We start from the raw sequence: 16,892 nt of genomic DNA on the forward strand, positions 1-16,892 counted from the left end.
TGTATAATACAATATAAGTTAGCTAGGATATGAATTGTATAGATTTGTTAAACATTTCCCGTAGCTAAAATAATCAAAAAATATCCAATCTTGTTTTACCCATAACTTCTTCATTTTAAATCCGTTTTGAGTGAATCCAATTGCTATGGTTTCATATTTAACTTAATTTTATGAATATATAAATAAAAATTATAATTTTATAGTCAGAATTACAGGTTACAAGTCATTTTTTTAAAGGTAGTCATTTCAGTCGAAAGAACGACGTCTAGATGACCATTTTGGAAAACATACTTCCACTTTGAGTTTAACCATGATTTTTGGATATAGTTTCATGTTCATAAGAAAAATAATTTTCCCAGAAGAACAACTTTTAAATCAAAGTTTATCATAGTTTTTAATTAACTAACCCAAAACAGCCCGCGGTGTTACTACAACGGCATATATCCGGTTTTACGGTGTTTTTCGTGTTTTCCGGTTTTAAATCATTAAGTTAGCATATCATATAGATATAGAACATGTGTTTAGTTGATTTTAAAAGTTAAGTTAGAAGGATTAAATTTTGTTTGCGAACAAGTTTAGAATTAACTAAACTATGTTCTAGTGATTACAAGTTTAAACCTTCGAATAAGATAGCTTTATATGTATGAATCGAATGATGTTATGAACATCATTACTACCTTAAGTTTTCTGGATAAAGCTACTGGAAATGAGAAAAATGGATCTAGCTTCAAAGGATCCTTTGATGGCTTGAAAGTTCTTGAAGCAGAATCATGACACGAAAACAAGTTCAAGTAAGATTTTCACTCGAAATAAGATTGTTATAGTTGTAGAAATTGAATCAAAGTTTGAATATGAATATTACCTTGAATTAGAAAGATAACCTACTGTAAATAACAAAGGTTACTTGATCTTAGATGATTACTTGGAATGGATTAGAAAACTTGGAAGACTTGCAAACTTGGAAGTATTCTTAATTTTTATGAAACTATACTTATGGAATTTATGAAGAACACTTAGAACTTGAAGATAGAACTTAAGAGAGATCAATTAGATGAAGAAAATTGAAGAATGAAAGTGTTTGTAGGTGTTTTTGGTCGTTGGTATATGGATTAGATATAAAGGATATGTAATTTTGTTTTCATGTAAATAAGTGATGAATGATTACTAATATTTTTGTAATTTTATGAGATATTTCATGCTAGTTGCCAAATGATGGTTCCCACATGTGTTAGGTGACTCACATGGGCTGCTAAGAGCTGATCATTGGAGTGTATATACCAATAGTACATACATCTAAAAGCTGTTTATTGTACGAGTACGAATACGGGTGCATACGAGTAGAATTGTTGATGAAACTGAACGAGGATGTAATTGTAAGCATTTTTGTTAAGTAGAAGTACTTTGATATGTGTATTGAAGTCTTTCAAAAGTGTATGAATACATATTAAAACACTACATGTATATACATTTTAACTGAGTCGTTAAGTCATCGTTAGTCGTTACATATAAATGTTGATTTGAAACCTTTAAGTTAACGATCTTGTTAAATGTTGTTAACCCAATGTTTATTATATCTAATGAGATGTTAAATTATTATATTATCATGATATTATGATATATTAATATATCTTAATATGACATATATACATTTAAATGTCGTTACAACGATAATCGTTACATATAAGTCTCGTTTCGTAATTCTTGAGTTAGTAGTCTTGTTTTTACATATGTAGTTCATTGTTAACACACTTAATGATATATTTAAATATCATTTTATCATGTTAAATATAGTGTATCAATATATTAATATGATACATATGTATTTAGTAGACGTTATCATAACGATAATCGTTATATATATCATTTCGAGTTTCTTAACTTAGTAATCTCATTTCTTATGTATATCACACATTGTTAATATACTTAGTGAGATAATTACTCATCATAATATTATGTCAACCATATATATATGTCTATATATATACCACAACATGTAGTTTTTACAATTTTGTAACGTTCGTGAATCGCCGGTCAACTTGGGTGATCAATTGTCTATATGAAACTTATTTAATTTAATCAAGTCTTAACAAGTTTGATTGCTTAATATGTTGGAAACATTTAATCATGTAGATAACAATTTCATTTAATATATATAAATATGGAAAAGTTCGGGCCACTACAGTTGATGCTGCTGGTTAACAGATCTAGCTTGTAAATCGTGCACCATTCCGATCAGGGTTTTATTTCATCATTTCTATTCGCTCACTCATCTGGTTTACAATTAGAACTAGAATAAGTAATCCCTAAACTTTTAGAAACTATATATTCTGTGAAGAATATTTCTTCGATGAAGTTATGAAACATTACTTCATCGTTTGTTGTTGTTGGTATTCCATGATATCTATGGTACGTATGACGTTGATGTTCGAGGTACAGATTGTGATGGTGAGGTGTGGGATGCGGATGTTGTTGTTGGTGGTGGTAATGATATTGTTGGTGTTGATGATGGTGGTACTATTGATGCCGGTGATGCTGCTGGTGCTTGTAATCTTTGCACCATATTCTCCAAAGCCGCTACCCGAGCGCGAAGCTCGTTGACTTCTTCTACTACACTGAGATGATTGGCGGTTCGGACGAGCGGATGAATAAGATCCAGAATTTGAGATAGTATATAATCATGATGAGATACTCTGGAGATGAGAGAGAAAATGGTATTACGAAAAGGTTCGCCGGTAAGTGCTTCAGGTTCTTCCCCAAGAGGGGAATGTGGTGGATGGAAGGGATCACCTTCTTCTTGTCTCCAATGACTAAGTAAACTACGAACCCATCCTCAATTCATCCATAATAGGTGATGGCTGATTGGTTGATCCATTCCGGTTACACTGTCTTCGGAGTTCAGGTGAATATCCATATCGGAATAGCTGTCGGAGTTTAAGGAATTCGAACTAGATACGGGATCCATCTTGTATAATTAGAGAGATGATTTTTGATATGAAATAGATTATAGAATTTAGATTGGTACTCTTCAATACATAATTTACATATGTATATATAATACCAAAATCCCGTAAATTACGGAGAAATTTTCGTAAGATGTCAGGAAAAGTTTACAGTAACAGATATGCTAAGATATGAATTTTGTCGATACACTATCTATGCAGTAAATGCAGTAAGATGTGTCTAGACTTAAGAATGATAAGTATGTAATTTCCGACAAGAAATGATAAGTAAAACTCAGTAAAAATAGATACGGTCATAGTCCAAACTCACTAATGCATCCTAACAATTACAAGTTAAACACACTAATGCAAATTCTGGTTCCCTATGACCTCAAGCTCTGATACCAACTGTGATGATCCGTCCAAATCCATTTGGACGAATACATCATTCATCGATTTCATAGTGAGGTACTGACCTCTACATGATACGTTTTGTAAACATTGCGTTCTTTTGAAAAGGCACACCATAAATGAATATCAAATTTCAAGGTTTTCGACATCTGATGATTTCTACATATAAACAATCACCGTAAATAATAGTTTACCATAATACATCCGTTGACAATGCAGTCAAAATAAGATACACGGTGATGATTTTGTGAATGCAAAGTTTTCTCGAATAAAGCATGTATGACTCCATGTACATAGCTTGTATAACGTATAAGAAAACAGCGGAAGACTTCTAGGAACATGAGAATAAATATGCTTAAAAGTGTCAACACAAAGGTTGGTGAGTTCATAGTTTTAATGTTGCGCATAATCTGTATATAAAGATGGATTACAACATTTCAATTGTTTTATCCAGAAACATTTATCAAAATATTCTACAAGATTGAGCACCCTGGTAACTAAACTTTAACGTCTATATAATAAGTACCCCTGTTTTAACATACATGCAACTAACATGTACAATACAAGCAATCCAACGTGTACTAAACTCAAATAGCATACGTCTGTTTTATAGTTCAGGCTAGGGTTTCTATACCTGGAACAGACGGGGATGTCAAGCCCTATGGATCCATATACAACTACTCGCGCCCACCAGTTCTTATAATCGGCAGTTACTAGTTACCAAAGCTAAGGGATTTTCGGTTCAAACTCAGTGTAGAATTTAGTATGTACTTGTATCCATTGCATTTAAAATAAAGTGCATGTATTCTCAGCCCAAAAATATAGATTGTAAAAGCAATTAAAAAGGGATCTATAAACTCACCTTAGCAACACATAAGGTCATTCACCGAAATATGACCGAAACTCGGAATGCAAAATAACCGTAGATCTCAACCTAGAGAACATATGTTGGTCAATACATGTCTAACAAGCTAGGTCGGGTCATAGTGTATCACAATCCTAATGCTCGAGACCGACATGTAAAATTTAACAAAAGTCATCTCAAAAGTCAACCTGACCCAATATGATCTTTAAATCTATACATGTTTATTAACATAGTATAAGTCTTGATAATTGAACGAATTTATAGTTTATCAAACTCAATAATATTATTTATTTCAGGAGCTATATTATATTTGAATTATCATGGCAATCGAAAATATTTTATTATTTCACATAGTTTTCCAATACTTGTAAAATCAGATTATAGTGTTTATAAAGCTTTAAAACATGATAAGACAGTCAACTTTGACAATTGATCAACAAAACAAAACGTGCCTTATATAGAAATTCATTTACTCGATTAGTAATATCTAAAAATCCAATTTATCAATCTCATAGACAAGTTGTTTAAATATTAATTTACAGTTTCAAACACAATTTCAATTAACGTTAACCATAATTCAGTTGACCATATCTTTTAATCCGTTCATCAAAATCACGCGATTTCTAAATGAAAAGTTATTAATTTTTCGCCAGCTTTCCAAAAACATGCATATCATATACTTTATATCAGTAGTATATGTATCAAATTCGTGATTCATCATAAACTATCTAACGATAAAATTAAAGCATACAAGCATGCATAAACATATATACTCGAGCACTAGACATGGATACACTATTAATATATAAAAGATAAGATATGAATGCTCACGTATCAATATTGTGATTCAATATTGTTGGAAAGTACGTAGACGCGACGGAGATGATAAACACTAGATTGACCTCACGAGCATACCCCCGATCCATACCCATAACCTCCATAGCTATAACCCATAATTTCCTTAGCTCTATCTCGCTCATAAAACCCGTTTTGAAATAATTCGCTCATGACCCCGTCGTAGTATTTTATGTATATACTAATAATAATACTAATACTACTAATAATAATATTATAATTAATAATAATCTTTATTAATAATAATAATAATTAATTAATATATATATATATATATATATATATATATATATATATATATATATATATATATATATATATATATATATATATATATAACAGAGAGATTGAGAGATGTGTGTGTTCTCTCGAGCAAAAAACTATCAAATTTATAGATGTTGATAGGAATTTCACCCCATGCGATCGCATGGTTTTTTTAGGCTTATGGCCATGCGATCGCATGGCCACCTGTGTCTAGCTCATAATGTTTTGTTTTCTTGTTTGTCGACATATTTTTATAATATATATATATATATATATATATATAATTTATATTAAATAATTATATATTATATTATATTCTCGTGCCTAGTTAACTTGTAATTTTGGTTCCGATATCTTGTATGTTTAAGTTCGACTTATGTCCCGGTTCTGGTTTTTCGAACGTCCTTTCGTACGTTTAGAAAACTTCTACTTTACGTTTCGTGATTTGTACCTTTGTCAAAATATAGTCTTAAATTATCAATAAACTATATTACTCAAAGTGTATCTTTAACTTTCTAATGTTTTGGTCATTTGCTTCTTTAAATTAACGTCTTAATATATAATAATATTATCAAAACGTTTTATATCTAAGTTGATATTATATTTTATAACATTTGTAAAATATACATACATTTTCATTTTGAAATAGTATTTTACTGTTGCAAATTTTTTTTACTATGGCAAATAGTGATTTTCAAAAACACTGTAGCAAAAATGATTTTTACTGTAGCAAATAGTGATTTTTGAAATTACTGTAGCAAATAGTGGTTTTCGAAAACACTGTAGCTTTTCGGATACTTTAGCAATTCAAAAATACTGTAGTAAATTAGTGTTTTACTTGTACATCTTAAACGTTTTAATTAACTTATCTAAATATCAATCGAATCAATAAACGAATGTTACTATCGTTTACTAAATAACTTGAATTTATATATATGTATATATCTTTATTTAATATACATAAATCAGTTTTTAAATACACATTGCAAGTTATTTATGTATAATTAATATTCCAATTTATATATATATATATCTATTTACAAATAGATGTTCGTGAATCGTCGGTCAATAGTCAAAGGTTATCTGAATATATAACATTAGTTCAAAAATTTTGAGAATCAATATTACAGACTTTGCTTATCGTGTCGGAAACATATAAAGATTAAGTTTAAATTTGGTCAAAAATTTTCGGGTCATCACAGTACCTACCCGTTAAATAAATTTCGTCCCAAAATTTGAGTGAGGTCGTCATGGCTAACAATAAAAATATTTTTATGACGAATATGAGTGGATAAATAGAGTTTTATCATTATTGAGTAATATAGGTAAAACAATTCGATTATGTGAAGGTATGAGTGAAGCTGTCACAAAAGGTTGAGATAGAGATTTAACTTTGGATGTAGTCACGGTGGATTTTCGGATTTCAAGGGATTTAGAGGAAAATCTTCGTAATAAGATTTGATTCTTCGGTAGTTAAGGAGATATGATCTTCTCTGGTTAAATGCAATAATCTGTCTTGATTGCTCTGTCGAATATTTTACTATAAATCCACTCCCTTCGTTTCCTTATTTCCACAGCTCACACCTTCTTTTCTTTCTCCCCCAATTCATACTTTAAAGCATTCGTCAATATGCTCCATCCCGTTCTGATTCTTGATATACTCCTAACTTTCATATCTATCATTCTTCTTTTTCATCTGCCACCGGAAGAATTTATTCACTTATATACTCTTGGTTTTATAGTGTTTTTAGTTCTCCCGTGTCTTTACGTTGCAATACTTACTGATATACACGGTTTATAATTTATGTGTTGTCGTCGAACTTTATATCTTTCCTTATTTTTCGAAGTCCCTGCTTCTGTCTTTCTATAATCATTGAAATCTACAGTTAATACTTGAAGCGATCCGTCCTAGTCCATAAGGACGAATACAATAACATATGATTTCATTGCGAGGTATTTGACCTATATATGATACATTTTACAAACATTGCATTCGTTTTTAAAAGACGAACTTTCTTTACATCGAAAGTTGACGGCATGCATATCATTTCATAATACATCCAACTATAATTGACTTAATAATAATCATGATGCACTCAACGACTCGAATGCAACGTCTTTTGAAATATGCCATGAATGACTCCAAGTAATATCCTTAAAATGAGCTAATGCACAGCGGAAGATTTCTTTAATACCTGAGAATAAACATGCTTTAAAGTGTCAACCAAAAGGTTGGTGAGTTCATAGGTTTATCATAAACAATCATTTCCAATTATATAATAGACCATAAGATTCTCATTTTTCATAAATATCATTACACTCGCAAGTGTATAAAATCCATTCTTATGATGAACACCTGGTAACCGACATTAACATAATGCATATAGAATATCCCCCACATACTCGCAAGTATGCCATAAATATTGGCAATCGCAATCACTATTTAAATTGAAGTACTAAAGCATTCTAAATTCCAGAATGGGGTTTGTTAGGCCCATAGATCTATCTTTAGGATTCGCGTCAATTAGGGGCCATTTCCCTAATTCTTGGGTTACCAGACTTGAAGGGGCAATAATCGGTATAATAATCCGACCATAGAATGTAGTTTCAATTACTTGTGTCTATTTCGTAAAACATTTATAAAAGCAGCGCATGTATTCTCAGTCCCAAAAATATATATTGCAAAAGCATTTAAAAAGGGAGCAAATGAAACTCACTATACGATATTTTGTAGTAAAAATATGCATACGACGAAACTGAACAATGCAAGGTTGGCCTCGGATTCACGAACCTATATCATTTGTATATATATTAATACACGTAATCGTAATCGAATAAGTTTATATTTATAATTTGTTAATTATATCATTTTTATATTAATAATATATATATGTCTCATATATTCTTCTTGTATATAAAAATATTAAATTTGGTTAGGTTATATGTATTACATATAGTTTTATATAGTTGATAGTTATTTTAATAATAATAATGATACTTAGTAATAATAAAAATGATGATAACAATAGTACTAATTATGATATTACTAATAATTATGACATTACTAATATTAGAAATAATAGTGATACTATATATATAATGATAAAAGTGATATATTAATAATGTTAATAGAAGTAATAATGATTTTTATACTATATTGTATTATATTAACAAAGATATCAATAATTATGATAATTTTAATAATTTCTTTAAATCATAATCTAATTAAGTTTTGACTTAATCCTTTTCATAATAATATTTATATTAAAGATTTCCATGATTATAATTCTAATAATATCATAAAAAGTTTTATATTCATAGTCATAATAATAAAAATCTTCGTGTTTAATTTCTAAACTAATGACTAAAGTTCCTATGACATTAATTCGTGATCCTAGTCATAATAATAATAATAGTAATACTTATATTACTAATAACCTGATTAAAATTTATAATAATGATAATAATAATGACATTTAGTGATAATACTAGTAATGATAATGATATTAATATTAGTACTAATAACAATAATAAAGATTACATCACAATACTAAGAGAGAATGTGTGAGAGAGAAAATCTAGAGAGAGAGAGGGCTAGGAAAGGCACAAGGGCAGGAGTGGAAGAGGCACGAAGGAACTACAACGGTAAATATGGGAACAACATTCACGAGAATCAGAATCGAAGCTGTTTGACTTCATACATGTTTCAATTTCTCCGATGAGTGGAAGGTGATTGATTTCTGGAAACTATTCAAACAATATGGTTCGGTGAGGGAGGTCTATTTGGCTAAGAAGCGATTGCATAATGGCAAGAAGTTTTCTTTTGTAAGGTTTGCGGAGGTAACCGATGCGAATAAGCTGCTAAAGTCATTGGAAGCGGTTAAATTCAATGATGTGTCTATTAGGGTTTTCAAAGCAACCAATCGACCTCCAAGAAGTTCGGGTTTGGGTCAGCCTCCCTCAAATGGTCAGGGTGATTACGGGACTCAAGTAGACATGAACAGATTCAATAATGGCCGCAAGTATTCAGATGTTTTCAATAATGGACGAGAAGATTTGAGAGATATGCTCAACGATAAGAGAAAGAAACACGATCCCAACCCAAGGCATCAGGCAGAGAATGGGAAATCGAAAGACAGGACTTTTTTTTTGTGAAAGAGGAACATGCAATAGAGGCAAACAATAACCTGCTAAATAGGTCTGTGGTTGGAGAGGCAAGAAACATTGGCATCTATAAGAATCTTGAGTCGATATTGAGGGATAAGGGATTCGAGGAAATTGAAATCAAGAGGTTCAATAATCTCAGTTTAATGCTTGTCTTTCCAAATATCGATGCTGCGAAGGAACTAGTTGAGGGTAACCACAAACTTAACAAATGGATTCATAAGGCGTGTATGTGGGATCTAGAGGCGTGGCCAGAAGGAAGAATGTATTGGCTTTCGATAACAGGTGTTCCTCTACCATGTTAGACGGAGAATACCTTCAAATCAATTGCTGAGTGGTGGGGAATCGTTTATATCATGGAGAACTGTGAGTTGTCAGGAAATCAAAATCTTCTTAAAGCTAGGGTTTTTGTTAAATTATATGAGCCAGAGATTGTTAAAGATGCGATTAAGTTGGTCTATAAATCAAAAACATACTTCATCAACATTGAGGAGGAACTGAAAGAAAATTATATGGGTTTTAATCGTTCGAGCAATGGATGGTATGAATCTAATTTTAGGTCAAGCGATGGATCTGAGTATGTCGACTCAGACTCTTCTCAGTCTGATCAAATTAGTGATGATAATATCGAAGGAAATACATCTAAGGAGGAGGATGAATTTAGTAGATTTAATGGTGTCCTGGATAAAGACAATGTTGAGGAAGATGATTGCACCAACTCGGATGATGAAGGTTCGCCAGAGATATTGCCGAAATATAATTCCAGTCCAACCGTTGGGAAGAAAGCAGAGGTAGAAGATGAGGAGTCGTGTTTTTTGGGAACCAACAAAAAATCCATTGATGTTGTTGCAGAAACCGAAGGGTTCGACTCAGATAATTTGAATGAAGCCAATAGAAAACATGATGAGATTATGTCAGATAATAAATTAAACGGCCCAAGAAAGGGAGACGGTTACGAGATGCCACGTGACAATGTTAATTCCAACCCTAATAACTGCTATTCTCATCAGGTTAACGTGGGCGACGGGTCACCTTCTATTTCTAATTCCTCAAGGCCCAATCGTGTTATTTTAGATGGAATACCAGATGTAGTTGTTGGGCCTAGTGTACCAGATGTTGGGCCTGTATATTTTCAACAAGACAAAGCAAGATATGAAAGTGGGCCGTTAGGGCCTAATTGTGGTAACTCTAAACCTGATGTTGATGTAGGAAACCCATCGAATCATAAGGCATCTGAGAACGATCAACTTGAGAATGATCAATTTATAAGTTGCCCTGGGTCACGTGGTATTAGGGAGCGTGTGGGGAAAAAGACATCGGGTATAAGTGTTAAACCTACTAAACCTTCTCATTCGACTGGGCAAAATAGGTCAACCAGGAGCTCTAAAACGACTGTTGTCTCAAATTGTAACAATTGCTACTGGAAATCGATGTGTAACTACAAGGCTTCTTCTAGGATCATGAGGTTGAAGTGTAGGGCAAGGAATGGGGATAGATGCGGTAACATTGCCTGCAAAGGATGTGGGTATAAATCAAAGAAGGGCCCAAGAAGGAACAAAGGAGGCGTTTCATTCAAATCCATCAGCACGGAAGAGCTAAAACGATATGGGGAAGAAATCGGCCTATTTTGGCCATCTTCTGATCCCCAATAGGTTCTTCTCTTCTCTTTTTCATTATTTTCATGTTTTTAATGAAGGTTCTCTCATTAAATGTTAGGGGTTTTACGGTATCGGGTAAATTCAGGTGGGTTAGGAGTCTTTGCGTTAAGGAAAAACCGTGCGTTGCTACCTTTCAAGAAACCAAGTGTAATACAATTGATGATTGATGGATTAATGTGTTATGGGGTGGGTCAAATTTTGGTTATGTTCAAAAAGAAGCGGTAGGTAGTTCGGGGGGTCTAATCACTATTTGGGACCCAAGTGTGTTTGATGTATCGGATTGCTCGGGATGCAATTTTTTTATAGCTATCAAAGGGAAATGGGTTAGGTCGGGTGTTGAAACGACCATAGTCAATGTCTATAGACCACACAATGATCGGGATAAAGTATTGTTTTGGGAACTACTTGATAAGCTTGTGAACGGGGTGTCTTCGTCTTGGTTACTAGTAGGAGATTTTAATGAAGTTAGAGTTGAGGATGACCGCATTAACTCATAATTTATACAAAGAAGGGCGGATAGATTTAACGACTTCATCATGAGAAATGGACTAATAGAGATTGATATTAGTGGGAGGAAGTTTACGCGTATTAGTGATGACGGCATGAAGTTTAGCAAGTTAGATAGGTTCTTGGTTGATAATTCTTTCCTTGGTCTTTGGGACGATCTTTCAGTAATTGCATTGGATAGGCACCTCTCGGATCATTGTCCCTTGATTTTAAGAGATAAGTTAATTGATTATGGACCGAAGCCATTTAAAGTTTTTCATGAGTGGTTTAACTATGAGGATGTTGATAAGGTGATTATTGAGGCTTGGAAGCAACCGATTCGGGGGTCGAGAAAGGATAGCAATTTTAGGGATAGACTTAAGAATGTGAAGTTTGCTTTAAGAGAGTTGAGTAATGATAAATTTGGGGGCCTTGATAAGGAAATTGATGGGCTTAAAAAAGAAGTGTCGGAATGGGAATTAAAGGCTGAATCAAATTCTATCACGAATGCGGAACGGGATAGATGGTTAGATTGTAGACGTCGTTGGGTGGAAAAAAACAAAAATAAAAGCTAATATGTTGAAACAAAAGGCACGATTAAAATGGACCATCGAGGGAGATGAAAACACCAAGTTCTTCCATGCTATGATTCGTAGGAAAAATAGTAAGTGCAATTTTCGTGGACATAACATTAACGGGTCATGGTGTGAAGATCCAATTGTGGTAAAGGACGCGATTTTTGAACACTTTAAAGGTATTTTCAGCAAAAAAGTTCATTCTCGTCCCAGTTTGCTGCCAAAGAATTCGAGTGGGCCTGATTGCGTCAACAGGCCTGGGCCTGGTTCAGTTCACATGGGTGCGTTTGGGTTTTCTTCACAGGCCAGCGGTTCTGGGCTTTCTGTGATAGCTGGCAGACCAAGTGCACATATTTCATCGAATACCACTGGGACCACGGCTACTGAGATTTTTAAACTTTCCACTTCACAAGCTATGGGGCTCGAGGAACAGTTTAGTGGGGAAGAAATTTGGGAGACGGTAAATGGTTGTGCGAATAACAAAGCTCCAGGACCTGATGGCTTCAACATGAGATTTTTTAAAAAAATTTGGGCAATTATTAGCGATGATTTAATAGAGGCTATCCGTGGTTTTTGGCAAAACGGTACTATCTCTCCGGGCTGCAATTCGTCTTTTATTACCTTAATCCCTAAGGTCGCCAACCCGGTAAATCTAAACGAGTATAGACCTATTAGTCTCATTGGTAGCTTTTATAAGATTATTGCAAAGCTCCTTTCAAATCGCATTAAAAAAGTCATCCCGAATCTTGTTGGCTTTGAACAAAGCGCTTTTATTAAAGGAAGAAATATTATGGATGGCGTTTTGTTTGCGAATGAGTCTCTTGAATTTTTGAGGAGCAAGCACATTAAGAGTATGGTGTTTAAAGTTGATTTTGAAAAGGCTTTTGATAGTCTAAATTGGGATTTTTTGGATGAAATGATGCTCTTGATGGGGTTTGGTTCCAAGTGGAGGAAATGGATTACTTCTTGTATCGGTTCGGCATCCGTCTCAGTCTTAGTCAATGGATCTCCAACCAAGGAATTCAACCTCGGGAGAGGTGTTATGCAAGGTGATCCCCTATCCCCTTTTCTCTTCATTATAGCGGCAGAGGGACTTAATTGGATGGCTAAATCGGCGGTCTCAAATGGCCGATTCTTTGGTGTTGAAATTGGTAAAGATAAAATCCCTTTGTCTCACTTACAATATGCAGATGATACCATTTTCTTTGGCAAGTGGAGTTTTGAGAATTTGGAAAACTTAATGAAACTCTTGAAGTGCTTTGAACTATGCTCCGGACTCAAAGTGAATTATAATAAGAGTAAGTTGTTTGGTGTGGGTGTCGACAAAGAGGAGGTTAGGGATATGTCAAACTTGTTCGGTTGTAATATTGGAACCTTTCCTATGACCTATCTTGGGCTTCCTATTGGTGCTAACGTGAAAAAATTATCGAATTGGAAGCCGGTGATTGATAAATTTGTGAAGAGATTATTGGATTGGAAAGCTCGTACGATTTCATTCGGTGGACGTTTAACTCTCGTATATGCGGTTCTAAATAGTTTACCGTTGTACTACTTTTCGCTCTACCGCGCCCCGCCCTTCGTGCTTAAAAAACTCGAGAGTGTAAGACGCAATTTTTTTTGGGGTGGGTCGGGTGATGTTTCCAAAATTTCGTGGGTTAAATGGGATGATGTCATTCGCTCCCGGGCGGATGGCGAACTTAGTGTGGGTTCTTTAAATTGTAAAAATTTGGCTTTAATCGGCAAGTGGTGGTGGAGGTTTCTCACCGAACCCACTTCCTTGTGGGTTAAGGTCATTAAGAGTATTTATGGGGATTCAGGGCTTCTAAATATCGGGGGAATTTTTTGTCTACTAATTCTACTTGAAGTTACATTGTTAAAGCAGGGATCGAGATAGATAATGCGGGGGTCGAGTTCTCAAGATCATTCGAAAGAAAGATAGGAAATGGGCATAACACTAAATTGTGGGAAGACGTTTGGCTATTGGACAAACCACTAAAGGAGGTTTTCAAAAGATTGGTGCGGTTAGAATCTAATCCCCAAGTTTTGGTTGCTAATCGTATACATTCGTTTGGTGGCTCGGTAGTTTTTTCGTGGAGTTGGTCTCGCTCGATTACGGGTCGTACAAAGGATGAGTTGGATAGACTTAAAGCAATTCTCTCAAGTGTGACATTGAACCCGGAAAAAGAGGATTACTTTTCGTGGAAGCTAAGCAATTTCGGTTCTTTCTCTACCAAAAGGTTAACAAAACATATCATGGAAAAGGTGTATCCTTCAAGTACTACATGTGTGGCTTCAATGAAAAATAACCTTGTACCTAAAAAAGTAGAAATCTTTGTATGGAGAGCGAAGCGGGAAAGATTGCCCATGTTGTCCGAACTTGACAAACGGGGGATTGATCTTCATTCCGTTCTATGCCCGCTTTGCGATTCGAATATTGAAACGGTGGGTTATTCACTCTTGTCGTGCTCACATGCTTGGGTAGTTTGGGAAAAAGTTCGTGATTGGTGGGGATTTGATTCGGCCAACCTCTCTTTTGATGATCTCTTTCGTGGTCTTGTTCCTTCGAGTTGTTCCGATTGGGGACATCTACTTTGGCAAGCGGTAGAATGGACTTGCGGGTACCTCATTTGGAAGAATTGAAATCAAAAAGTTTTTAAGGAGACATCTTGGACTCCTCCAAATGCCCTAAGCGAAATTCAAGTCCTAAGCTATGATTGGGTTGCGAAGCGTTGCAAAAAAAGAAGAATCGAATGGCATGAATGGCTACATAATCCTAGTTCCTTGCTTGTAAATATGTAATATGTAATTTGTAAGTTGTCGGGCGTTTAGCCTTCTACCCTTTAGCGGACGTAGGATTCTAACTCGACATCTCTACGAGTGCGGTGTATTATTTTTGTACCTTGCGATTATTGAGTTTTAATAAAATACCTGCTTTTCAAAAAAAAAAAAAACTAATAACAATAATAATAATAATTTTAATTGAAATTATAACCGTGATAATAATAATAACAAATATCTAATACTTATTTTGTAACAATAATAATCATTATAATTATAATATTAAATGATATTACTAGTAGTAACAATAATCAATAAAAATAATAATATCAATAATAATAATATATAAAAAAATAAGATTGTATATTCTTTAAAAGCTTTTCCTAAAAAGAATTGCCTCAGACCGAGTTCGAACTCAAGACCTCTCGCTCACCCGCAATGCCCCTAACCATCCAAGCTAACATGTTTTTCTGTTTTAATCTGCTAATCATATCCATTTAACCAGTATCATATTCTTTCCCCTTTTCTTCTTTTTCAAAAAAAAAAAAAAAATGCCAGAGCCTGGGTTCGAACCCAAGACCTATCAGTTAACCTCAATATCCCTTAACCAATACTCTGTCTATTTGATTCCTGATTAATATGACATACTAATATTTATAACCCGTATCAGCATATCATAATTTCTTCATCATCATCTTAACTTATAAGCCCAACAGAAAAATATATAAACCTCGGCCCAAAAATAGGAATCTGAAATATATTGGCCCAATATCCACTTAATCAAGACCAATTCTATTGTAGTATATTTGGCCCAAGATGTAAAAAGGGTTTCGTGTCCAGTTATAACCTCGAACAACAAGAAGTCGACAAATAAAAAAATAAAAAGGGTTTCGGTTTCAATTTCTTATCCGATCAAAACATCATCATCATCATCTACTGTTACCATCATCATCTTACATAACTAAATCATCCTCATCATTCCTTTGTTGAGCAGCCAACAGAATCCTCTTCAACAAAATATAAATTACGCGTATCGTGTAGGAAATCAAACGAAACATGTAATCATTTAGAAAATTACTCGAAACGTGTACTAGGTTAAGCGAAACACGTAATGTTGTCCATCGTTTACTGTAGCAGGAGCAGTAGTTAACGGGCAACAATGTTGTGGATGGTGGTGATTTGCAGAAAGACGAAAACGTTTATATTTGTAGAAGTAATAAGTGTAACAGCATTTGCAGGTAAGTGGCTTGAGGAAGATGATGATTGCGAGTGGTTTTGGAAAAAAAAGGTGTAAGGTTTGTGGTGGTTCTCGATTAGTAGAAACATAAACAGGTTCATGGTTTTTGTTGAGGGTATCATGAAGGAGAAGATGAAAACAAGATGGTGTGTGAATGGTGGAGATGGTGTGGTTCACGGTGGTTGTGATATGGTTGTTTTGTTGGTCGAACATAAACAGAAAACTAGAAGTGGGTGTCGATGGTATTCGAAGGTCATGGTGAAGAGTGGTGGATATGATATTCGATATTGGTGATCGAAGGTTGTTCATCGTGATGTAGTGGCAATGTATCTGTATACTTATGTATACATATATAGAGTTTGATAGTAGATAGATAAAAAGCATAACATAATTTGAACTCTTACCAATCATTTAACCTTTTCAAATAGTGATTATAATATAAATTAAGAAATTTAAATCATGTGATTGTCTATCACTAATAGTAAGCAGCCTACGATTTATCATTATGTGCTGATAGTTTTCCCGGACTGTGTATCGTGCGAAATCAGTGGCGGATAAAAGTGTTCAGAAAAATTCCATATTTTTAAATTAACTATATTTATTTATTTTGGTCATTATGGTATAAAATTCGATCACTAATTTGTTAAATAAAAATTGCAT

General features: G+C 33.8%; 1 protein-coding gene across 1 annotated transcript; it reads left to right on the forward strand.

Annotated features, from left to right (window-relative positions):
• Positions 1 to 12,218: 12,218 nt before the first annotated feature.
• LOC139842328 (uncharacterized) lies at positions 12,219 to 16,526 on the forward strand. Its single transcript, XM_071832479.1, has 4 exons — positions 12,219 to 14,016; positions 14,100 to 14,818; positions 16,181 to 16,233; positions 16,328 to 16,526. Exons 1-4 carry the CDS (start codon positions 12,219 to 12,221, stop codon positions 16,524 to 16,526), a joined length of 2,769 nt encoding a protein of 922 aa, XP_071688580.1.
• The last annotated feature ends 366 nt before the right edge of the window (positions 16,527 to 16,892 follow it).

Source organism: Rutidosis leptorrhynchoides, chromosome 4, assembly GCF_046630445.1.
Source record: "Rutidosis leptorrhynchoides isolate AG116_Rl617_1_P2 chromosome 4, CSIRO_AGI_Rlap_v1, whole genome shotgun sequence".
NCBI lineage: Eukaryota > Viridiplantae > Streptophyta > Magnoliopsida > Asterales > Asteraceae > Rutidosis > Rutidosis leptorrhynchoides.